Here is an 11302-nt window from a genome sequence, read left to right as displayed (position 1 = left end):
ACGTTTGCTATTGGTCAGAAACATCGAAGAAAGAATTATCCAATTACAAAAACTTCAGATATCAGAAAATTATATTAGACAGACATCCGCACATCAATGATTGGTTGTTCTCTGTTTGCGTACATCCAGTCGATACAATAAGAATCAACTTGTGGATCCTTCCGTTCATCATCAGAGAGTTCATTGTTCTTCTCCATTCCCAAATATGCTATGAATCAACGGTTACAATGATGTAGAAATATTCTTGGGTTATTCAACATTTCCTCGAAGAAAATACATTTTTAATAATACAAACTCTAAACAAGTTTAAGATTGAGACAAAGAACTTGTTATACAGCGGACATGAGATCGTTCTACTAACATAACAACTTATTTTGCTTTGGCAGTCATTCAGTTTGACCATGGCCTTGTTAAACTTGAGGCCTTTTCAGTTAGCTTATGCAAAGTTTATAATATTTAGCTGCAAGTATGAGAGAGTAATGCATTTTCAATCACATATAAACTCTTAAATCATATTAATAAATTATTAGTTAACAACCCCATACACAATGGTGCCCAATCAAATAGGCACAATATGAGTCACACATTATTTTCTATGCCTATTACATCTTATATGTTAATTCAGATATAGGAAAACACGTAAAAATCATTAATGTTAATTTCAGGTCTCACAATCCCTCCTAAGGTGACTACATATGTCATCACATCTATATTTCAAATACATTTATTTATTTTGTTACACAATTTTCTAAAATTTTGATTCTCGCACATTTTTATTTATTCTTTTTCCCCTTGAATTTTCACTAAATAATTCTCCCATTCTAATTTCCACCCTCCTCTGTTTCTTTTTCAATTTATTTTTCTTGATCACATTATACAATGTATACATTCCCCAAATTCCAACAAGACAAATCACAATAATTGAAATCCCTTTTATTATTTTTATTAAGGCTCCTTTTCCCATGTTGCCAAGCCAATTCCCCATAGAAGCAAATCATTTACCAGCTTTTTCCCAGTGAGTTCAGTTAATTCTTTCAAATCAGTTTTATCTCTTGTTAGATTGTTAATAAAGCCTCTAATAGCTTTGCTGTTGTCCGGAATATATGAACAACAATGTTGCGGACTAAGCAATTTACAAACTCCTCCCTCTTTCGTTAAGAGGATGTCTAACTCAAGGCGGTTTTGAAGAGTCTTAGCTCTTACCGCAGCCAATTCAGTGTCCATGTGTAGGAAAGTAGACTCTTTCTAGCATGGTTACCCCCACTTTTGGCCTTTTTGTGAGTGTGTGACAGTGTGTTTTTACTGTGTCACTGGGATCCTGCTAGCCAGGACCCCAGTGCTCATAGATAAAAACCTATATGTCAGTGAATTTTGCCTGTCTCACTGGGATCCTGCTAGCCAGGACCCCATTGCTCATAGTTTGTGGCCTAATGTGTATGCCTGTGTAGTGCCTAACTGTGTCACTGAGGCTCTGCTAATCAGAACCTCAGTGCTTATGCTCTCTCTGCTTTTACGTGTGTCACTGTAGGCCAGTGACTACATTTACCAATTGCAATTGGCATACTGGATCCCCTTTCTAAGTCCCTAGTATATGGTACCTAGGTACCCAGGGCATTGGGGTTCCAGGAGATCCATATGGGCTGCAGCATTTCTTTTGTCACCCATAGGGAGCTCAGAAAAACCCTTGCACAGGCCTGCCATTGCAGCCTGTGAGAAATAACGCACACATTATTCCACAGCCATTTTCACTGCACTTAAGTAACTTATAAGTCACTTATATGTCTAACCTTCACTTGCTGAAGGTTAGGTGCAAAGTTACTAAGTGTGAGGGCACCCTTGCATTAGCAAAGGTGCCCCCACATAGTTCAGGGCCATTTCCTCAGACTTTGTGAGTGCGGGGATGCCATTACATGCGTGTACTACATATAGGTCTATATCTATATGTAGCTGCACAAAGGTAACTCCGAATATGGCCATGTCACATGTCTAAGATCATGGAATTGTCCCCCATTCCAAATCTGGTATTGGGGAGCCAATTCCATGCATCCTGGGGGCTCCACCATGGACCCACAGTACTGCCAAGCCAGCTCTCTGAGGCTTGCACTGCAGCTACAGCTGTTGCCACCTCACAGACAGGGTTCTGCCCTCCTGGGGTCTGGGCAGCCCAGGCCCAGGAAGGAAGAACAAAACATTTCCTCTGAAAGCAGGGTGTTACACCCTCGCCCTTTGGAAATAGGTGTTACAGGCTGGGGAGGGGTAGCCTCCCCCAGCCTCTGGAAATGCTTTGAAGGGCACAGATGGTGCCCTCCTTTCATAAACCATTCTACACCAGTTCAGGGACCCCTTCTTCCCTGCTCTGGCAGGAAACTGGACAAAGGAAAGGGGAGTGACCACTCCCCTGTCCATCACCACCCCAGGGGTGGGGCCCAGAGCTCCTCCAGTGTGTCCCAGACTTCGGCAATCTTGCTTTGCAAGGTGTGAGGGCACTCTGGAGGTCTCTGAGTGGCCAGTGGCAGCAGGTGACGTCAGAGACCCCTCCTGATAGGCCAATACCTGATAAGGTAGCCAATCCCCTTCTCAGGGCTATATAGGGTCTCTCCTCTGGGTTCTCTTCAGATTCTGCTTGCAAGTTTCCTTCTGGAATCCTCTGCAACAACCTCAGGCTCTTCTGACCTCGGATCAACCGCAGCCTGCTCCAAGAAATACTATAACTGCAACAAAGTGTCTACAAGAGACACTTTTCTTTTGCAACCTCAGCTCCAAGTCAGCAACAGCAACAGTTTCCATGGTGTGCATGGTCTGGGGACTCCCTGTCTTCATCCTGCACCAGAAGGACCGAAGAAATATCCTGTGGAGTGACAGAGTCACTCCCCTACTCCAAGCAGGCACCTTCCAAAGTGACGACCGGTACCCCGGGACTCCTCTCAGGGCAACGAGCATGCTCCTAAGGACACAGAGGGTGGACATCATCGACACAGACTGTCCTGAGGTCCTGCTGACACAATTCGGAGGAGGTAAGACCTTGCCTTCCCAGAGAACGACGGTACCTCTGTGTATTGTGTCTTCTTTGCCTCCTGAGGCCTCTGTGCACTCAAAATTCCTTCGTGCACCGCCTGGCCCAGGTCCCCAGCACTCCACCCTGTGACGCTCAACTTTCTGAGTTGTTCTCCAGCGGCGTGGGACCTTCTTTTGTTATGCTGCATCAACCGAGTTTTGCACCTTCTTTGAACCCAGATCCTGCTGTGTGTGAGGAAGAAGAGCCCCCTCTTCCTCCTCACACAGCATTGATGCCCCCAGCGCCATTTTGATGAAAAACACACTTTTGTCGTAGCCAAGGCTTGTTGGTGCTGCTAACGTGTCCCTTTATGTTAAATTTCTACACATTGGGACTCGTTTTAGGCCAATGAATCTTTTGACCCTGTTGAGAGACCCCTTAGGACAAGATAGCTAATCAACATGCCAATCAATACATCAATAATGTCATCAATATTTAGCACAATAACGCTTTTCACTTTAGTCAAAGTCATTAATCAAACTCAAGACACCACCATGACCTTGCAGTCATGAATAACCACACCAGTTTAGTATGAATTTAATGATATTTATTCCCTATTGTTTACAATACTACTAGCAGATTTATTAGTCTCAAAACCAAGAAGCACATTAGCATAGTCACAATATGGCAACTCTGATAAGATTTCATCAAGGCAAGAATCACAAACATTAGAATATAGCACAGCGTAAACATAAACTAACATTAGCAGAGTATATCATCGCATTGTTCAACAAAACATAGATTCAGTAATTTGTCCATTTGCGTCAGTTTAGTGAACCCCTCACCTAACCTCTAATTAGCATTGGCATGTTGGGCTTCATGCAAAACAATTTTGTAACACCAATTTGGAAAACCTCTAACTATGGCTCCTGTCAAAAGAGAAGCAGTTGGTCCCTAGAAAGGAAAAGCAAACAGACAATCACAATTTCATTGTCATATAGTTACCCTCCAAGTTTTACCAGCAAATAAGCTCTGTCTTCGTCTTCAGGACATCAGTTGAATCGCCATCAGTAATTCAGCTCCGGATAAAGGGGCACTTCCCTCATAAGGAGGTAAAGTGTAAATGGGTAGACTAAGGACAAGGATGGATCTAAGTAAAATCAGCAAAGTCACTAGGCAAAGTGACAAGTCTCTGGATCATATCAAATTGCGTCAGCATCTCCCTAACTAACTAACTTACTAATTTCCGTGTGTCAAGAGGTTTTATCCCTTTTTCCTTGTACATTCCCCTAAAATCTGATTGGATAAGGGGTTGCACCCCACTATCTATAACCAATTAAAACTATATTAAGTCATCAATTTTGTCACCCCACAACATTTCCCACACATTTTAATGGTGCTTATGATTGACGTCTTTAGCGGGTAGTGTGTCCGGTATGATTTAATCGTCTTGGGGTCCTTTGCACATCTTCGGTCAGTGGCTCCATTGTCCGTACCGGTTTAAGTGACCTTGTTAATCTACACTGTTGCATTTTAGCAAAAGAAACGTTACTATAGGCAGGGTGAATTTCATGAGAACGGATCCACTACAGTTACATTCAGCTTCTAACTTTTGAAAAAACAAGAGTTCATGCCCTTTAGCAAGTCAGCACACTGCACGATAGAAAATACATTTAATATGAGAGTCAGGCAACTAGGCCTCGACTCATGCTAACTAAGGCCTACTGCTTTATTAGCAAAATCTAATACATTTAGTCTTTCAATATAAATGTAAAACACAATTTTAATAAACATTTCACCATTATTAGTCAGTTTCATTAGTCCTCGTATACATTGACGGCCACTCCCCGTGGTCACATTTCAAGTGCACGTTTTAGCAAAACAGGTTAATACAGTTTCTATAGTTTCATTAGTTCATAAACATTTCATGTTAATTATTGATTATATAAGCTATGCTCTCTCAGTGCCTTCCAACACGAAATCTCATCTGCAATGATCTTCATGCCATGGGACATCTTTTGCATCATGCAGGCACCCACTGGTGTCTTTCTAGGGTGCATTTCTGCAGTCTTCTACTAACCGGGGACCCTTTTTTTTAGCACCCTCTTCTGGATTGGCAGGGGCTCCTGTCCTGTCTGGAACTTCTTTCGACTTTTGGACTTGGTCCCCTTCCTTTGCAGGTCTTCAGGTCCAATAATCCAGCAGTTGTTCTTTGCAGACTTGGTTAGCTGCTGCAAAATCCGAAAAAACGAGATGTAGTGTGTGCTAAGGAAACTTGCAGTACTTTACTCCTGCTTTTCTGGGCTCTGGGGTGGGGTAATTTACTTACCTTTACTTTATTCTTACTCTCCCAGCGATTCATGCATTTTCAATCACATATAAACTCTTAATTCATATTAATACATTATTAGTTAACAACCCCATACACAATTGTGGCCAATCAAAAAGGCACATTATGAGTCACACGTTATTTTCTATGCAAATTACATCTTATATTGTTAAGTCAAATATATGAATACATGTAAAAATCATTAACGTTAATTTCAGCGCTCACACAGGCCGGGACCGCACGCAATGAAAAAGAGAGCTGTGCGAGCTCAGAGTCTGTACCAGGCCCTGGCAGCGCAGCACACTGATGGTCTCAGAGGCCTGAGGAAGCAGGAAGCTGGATCTGAGACTTTTGGCTCCTTCGCGCAACAGGTGCAGGCAAGGAGCAGACTGGGAAGCAATGTTTGGAAGCAGTCCTTCAGCTTGCCAATGGTGCAGTTCAGGAGGGCACACCGGCAAACGCAGACGGGGTCACGTCCCCCCAGTCTCCAGTGTAGTGTGGGGCGTAGATAGCACTGGCCATGTGGTAGTGTGCTCGGTAGGACCAGCTGGCAGTACAACACGCACACAATCAGTATACCATTCGGCTAAGGCCACTAGCCACCCCATTAATTATACCGTTGGACTGAGTCCGGCCTTCGGGTGAATGTGGACACATTGTATTGTAGAGGCCGGGTGGCTCTCTACACATCCATTATATTTCAATGTGCCTAAACAAACAAGAATGTCTCTTTGTGAAACGTCACTGGTGCTCATGCGAAGCAATCTAATAACTTCAGGTCAAGTTCGTGCTATACAGAAATGAAAAAAAAAAGACCAAATTATTTGTATTTATTGTTGTTTAAAAAGGAAACCAGACAACTTTAAAAAGTGCCCCTATAAGTCAGAGGATGAAAGCTTCGGGCCCCTTTGTCTGGTATGAAAACGCTTTAATGACAGCAATAATACAGAGAACTTCGGGAGAAGCAGCATCCTCGAGCCCATCCTTTCGCAAATTAAAAGGCTAATCTATAGCGGCATCTACTGGCGGCATACGGACGTAAAATAGGGACATTATCGAATCAATTTCCTCCTCCACAACTGCAGGTGGCGCTGCAACCCATGACCTAGAGTCAAAGTTGTAACATCTTTCACTCTCTTTGATCCGCTTCCGTATTGGGCCACTTCCGGTTCGTGAACCCGGTTTTGGAAAAGAAAGTAGGAAGGCGCACCTGTGTTGCTGTGTTATCATCAGCTGCGGCGCCGTTACCGTCGTTATGTCTCAGCGCTCGCAGCGAGAATGGACCAACGCAGAGGTGAGTGACTCGGTCGCACAGCTCCCAAAGCCAGGACTTTGTCATAGCGCCTCTTCGTAAGTGACTGCACCAGATCTAGCCTGTGCTTGATTTAAATAGTCCTAGGTCTTGACAACTGGTACAGTCCTCTGTGAATGGCCGGCAAGTTATCCCGTGCTTAAACATTAATGTAAACACAGAACGGCCTGTTTGCCCTGCCTGCTTTGACTCTCTTACTCCAGTAGTAAACCCTCGTGGTTACACATCCTATTTAAAACTGCCAAAAGTCGTTGCATTTCTGCAAAAGTACTTTGCATGCTGAGGTTTTTGAGCCCATACTTATTTGTCAACTCATCTTCATATAGCGGTCCATCATAGCCCCTAATTCGGGAATACACGTCTTCCTAAAAGCAACGTATCACTGCAGACTTCCATGTGATCACCCTCGATGCAAACTTGCATCATCCTAGAGAATCTGTTTCGACAGCATTTCGTCAGTAAATTTGATAAAAACTGCAACGAGCATGAAGGCAGTTACGAATGGGGTTGTTGTCCGCCTAGTCTGATTGAAGTACACCTTTTCTACACAGTGACAACAGTGCATTCTCCCAGGGCTAAAACCAAAAGGGTGTATTCTGGAAACTCACACTGGCTGAGACATTGGTTGGTATTATTTTGAAGAGGGCTGAAAGGTCGTTCTGTGTGAAAGCTGAGTGGCATTAAACAACTCTGTTAAGTTGTTCCCACAAATTTGCTCTCTTTAATATGCATTCTTGCAAGTCTCTGCTCTCCCTTTATTTCTTCGTGTCTTAGTCTTTATGTCCATGCCTCAGTTTACTTTTAGATGTTTCAATGCCTGTGAGTCTCAGTGTTGTGTCGCAGACCCAGGCTCCAAATATCAGTCACAATATCCATCTGTCAGTGCTTCCGTTTCATTTCTCAAATGTCAACAGCACTGGATCAGTGCACGTGACTGTGTGTGCCTTTGCAAATATGTGCCTCTGTGTAAATGCCATACAGCCAGAATCAATGCCTGTACCATTGCTCCTGTGTCACCCTTCCAATGTCATTGTCTGCATATAAGTTTACCTATCCCAGTCTTGGTGTCTTAGAGTATCTGTGGTTATCAAGAAGTGGCAGTGATGGACTTCAATATGTCCGTTTTAGTGCCAATATCGATTTCCATGAGTCTCTGTTTCTCTTGTATCAGTATTCATGTGGAAGTATTGGTCCTCCAGTGCCTTTGTTACTCGTGTCAATTGTGATGCTGTCATACTAGCAACCCACTGTCAATCCCTCCTTGCTGATGCCATTGTGTCATTTTTAGGTTTTGCCTGCATGCACTTTTGCGCACATCCTTGCAAAATCTTTTGTTAGTTAAAAAAAAAAAAACGTAAAAGGGGCTTGGAACCAGCCCCTTACTTAACTGAACTTACCACTGGCTTACTCCAATGTCGCTCTGATTTACCTGCTTCGGATTGGCCAGCACGCCGTGTTCACGTCACTTCCTGTCTTCATCGTCTTCGTTGAGTTGCCTGTGGACCAAGTACTCCTTCTGGTCACTTCCTATTGGACACTAGCCAGTGTCCTTCCTCTGGCTGCAGCCCTGAAAGTACTTCTTTTTTCTTCTTCGCTGACGTCTTCTTTCTTCGATGCCTTCTCCTCTGTCTTCTTTCTTCGTTGCCGCCTGTCTTCTTTTTTCTTTCTGCATACCGTATTGTCTTCGCTGTGTTTTTTCCCACATGCTGTCTTTTGTTTTCTCACGTCTTCTTCTGCCTTCTCTCTTCTTCTGTCTTCGGTTTTATTCCTTCTGACATGCGTGCCAATACGTTTCGCATTTGTCATTTTTTCTACGTAACTGGCTTAAAAATATTATAAAAATGTTCTATTAATGTTTGTTTTTAATTTAATAAAACAAACATTATTATAAATTTCCCCCAATATTTGTAAGTCGGTCACATAGAAAAAAAGACAAAGCCCAAGCCTGTTGCTTTACCAGTGTTTGTTTAGTGTTTGTGTCCATGATTTTTTGCACCTCTGTGTCAGTGTCTCAATGCTGTTACCCCGGAGTTCTTAAGTTTTGAAAATACTGAAGAGTGAGAACTAATTAGGGTATTTGGTGACATTACAGGAAGCTGTGTCACGTAAAAATTGACATTGATGACAACCCAGGAATTAAATGGTAAAATCAGCAACATTAAAGTAAAATTAATATAGGCATACATCTCAGTATGGTATTTGAACAACTGACAGAAGTGGTAAAGCGACACTTCGATGCATTCAGTGTGGCTTCTCTCATCAGAAGGGGGAGGGTGTATAGAAGGGCACTGCAGATATGGTATTGCTTTCTGAAGCTTTTGCAGCTCAGGGGAGCTGCTTTGGCCAAGGAAGAACTCAGCAGAAGGGCATTCTGGGACTTCACGTTCTAGTCCTTCTTGCACGTGTACCATTTGGCCTGCTCAGAGAGAGAAAGCTTAACTTGATCTCCAGATGTAAGTCTCGCTCACATAGAGAGGGCACTAAGCTTTCTGGTATACTCCTGTCCAGTGTATCAGCACTAGTGCTTGTGGGCTTATGAGAGTCCCCTTGCTAATGCATATGTGATATTGTCTCTCTGTTTGTTTCCCCATCTACCTGCGTCCCAGTGTATGTGCTCAGTCGTCAGTGTCCCACCGTCAATGTCCTTGTGTCAGCTATTGTGTGTCATGTCAGTGCCAGCAACTAAATGTCAATGTCCCCATGTTAGTTTCAGTGTATCTGTGTTGGGGGTCTTCTTGTTCCAGGGTCAATGGAGCAAGGCAGTGTTTCTGTGGCAGTAACCCATGGAAGTGTTGCAGTGTCCAGTGTCAATGGAGTGTCCTATTGTAAATATCAATAAATGTGTCATTAAGTTAGTGTTTCTATGTCAGTGTACCTATTAAGTATCCCTGTTTCAGTGGGTCATGCGAATAGCCACAGGTCAGTACTCCCCGTCAGTGCCCTTCGGTTAGTGAACCTGTCTTTTCACTGACCTGGTGTTGTGTTTAAGAGTCAGCATGTCAGTATTTTAGTCACCGTTTGGCAATCTCCCAGTGTCACTGACCGATGCCATTTTATGAGTGTTAATGTTCGTGCTCTGTCTCATTCCTTAATCACTGTCCTCAAGTAAATATTCTCATGTCAGTTTTGATACTCCTGTGGCAGCGTCCTAGTGTCTGTGTCCCAGTGTCAATGCCCTTGTGTTTGTGACACGTTGTGGTTGCTGGTGTTGCTATGTCAGTGTCTTGGGGTCAATTGTAGAGTGCCATTGTCGGTGCACTAGTGCCAATCAATGTGACCCACCTCAGTGTTCCAGTGTTACTTTCCCCATGTCAACAATGCCATGCCAGGGTTTGTGTCCCTGTGTTACGTGTGTACCAGTGGCAGTATCCCAGTGCAAGTATCTCCATGTGTTAGGTCCCCTGTCCTTGTGTCAGTGCTCTCTCTCAGTATCCAGTCAGTTTTCCAGTGTCCTGTCTCTGTTCTAGTATTCAGGCCAAGCGTCACTATCTTGAGACAGGTGTCATGTCACTGCTCTAGTATTGTGTCCTATTGTCACTATCCTGGCCGTGGTATCCTTGTTTCATAGCATCCATGTGTCAGTGTGCCATAATTATCTTTTGTGCTCTATGACAGTTTTCCACTGTCACTGTTCCCATGTCAGTATTGATGCTTATGGTTGTATGTCCCCTGTGCTAGTGCAGGGGTGTTGAATGTCATTAAAATATCTTCATGTCCATGGGACAGATTGCTTCTTAAATCTACGTGTCCTGTAAAAAAAAAATCTACTTGTCCCTTTGGTACCATGTAGTACAACAACACATTATGTCAGCAATCTCATTATGTAAGAGCTCTGATAATAGTGTCTCTGATTATGGCAGGTCTTAAATACTTGGAATTTCAATCCCTACTATAGCAATTTCCTTATTTTGCCACCTTTCCACAGATCTACATACTGGGACTGGAGGAAGCAGTAAGCAACAGTTTCAGGGCTGGAATGCCTTTGAGTCTGCAAACCTATTAACGTGCATGTTTTAAGGATTTTCACCAGCTCTTCTCTATCTTTTCCTATAATGAGAAAGATTGGAAATTTACTCCTGACAATGTCAGGAGTAGAAGTTCTTTCAGGGTTGGGGGGAAAAAAGTGGTTGGTGGGAAAGTGAACTTCAAAACGCTCAATAGATTTTCACACGAGAAAATCTACACATGCATATTTGCTTGTGCTAAAATACAGTTCACAAATATTTGTTAGGAGTATGATTTCCCGGTCTACTTCTGTAAGCTCCTGTGAATTCATGAAATCCACTAATTCAAAGACGTATACCATGGGTGTTCTTTTGTGACTTTGTTCAAGGACTGGGTCCCTAGTTAGGTCTGGTGTTAACAAAGACATTTTGTTTTTTATTAAAATTCTTTTTCTCTCTCTATCCATCGGCTGGCTTTACTATGAGTGATTGCATTCTCCTCTCCCACAAGGAGCATATTGGGACACAAAGTAGTTTTGTGCAGGGCCAGGAGCTACTGTGGCAATCAGTGGTGTAACAAAACCGGAGGGGACCCTGCAAAAAACATGGAGGGCCCCCCACCCCTCCAGACTCACTCAGGGCAGGTGCTGTCCTGATGCAGCCCCCTGGGGGGAGGCTGCAAGGCCTTTGTTACACAGCTGGTGGCAATGTGTGCTTTTTTA

The 11302-nt window shown here is 43.3% G+C and overlaps 1 protein-coding gene across 1 annotated transcript in view; it reads left to right on the top strand.

Annotated features, from left to right (window-relative positions):
- Positions 1-6466: 6466 nt before the first annotated feature.
- PLRG1 (pleiotropic regulator 1) overlaps positions 6467-11302 on the top strand; it is a 168341-nt gene continuing 163505 nt past the window's right edge. Inside the window, exon 1 of the mRNA XM_069242908.1 lies at positions 6467-6618. Coding sequence (XP_069099009.1) covers positions 6580-6618 — 39 coding nt within the window. The 5' untranslated portion in view covers positions 6467-6579. The remainder of the gene's footprint in view (positions 6619-11302) is intronic.

The sequence above is a fragment of the Pleurodeles waltl genome, chromosome 1_2 (genome assembly GCF_031143425.1).
Source record: "Pleurodeles waltl isolate 20211129_DDA chromosome 1_2, aPleWal1.hap1.20221129, whole genome shotgun sequence".
In the NCBI taxonomy this organism is placed as follows: domain Eukaryota; kingdom Metazoa; phylum Chordata; class Amphibia; order Caudata; family Salamandridae; genus Pleurodeles; species Pleurodeles waltl.
This window is presented reverse-complemented; position numbering and strand designations above follow the sequence as displayed.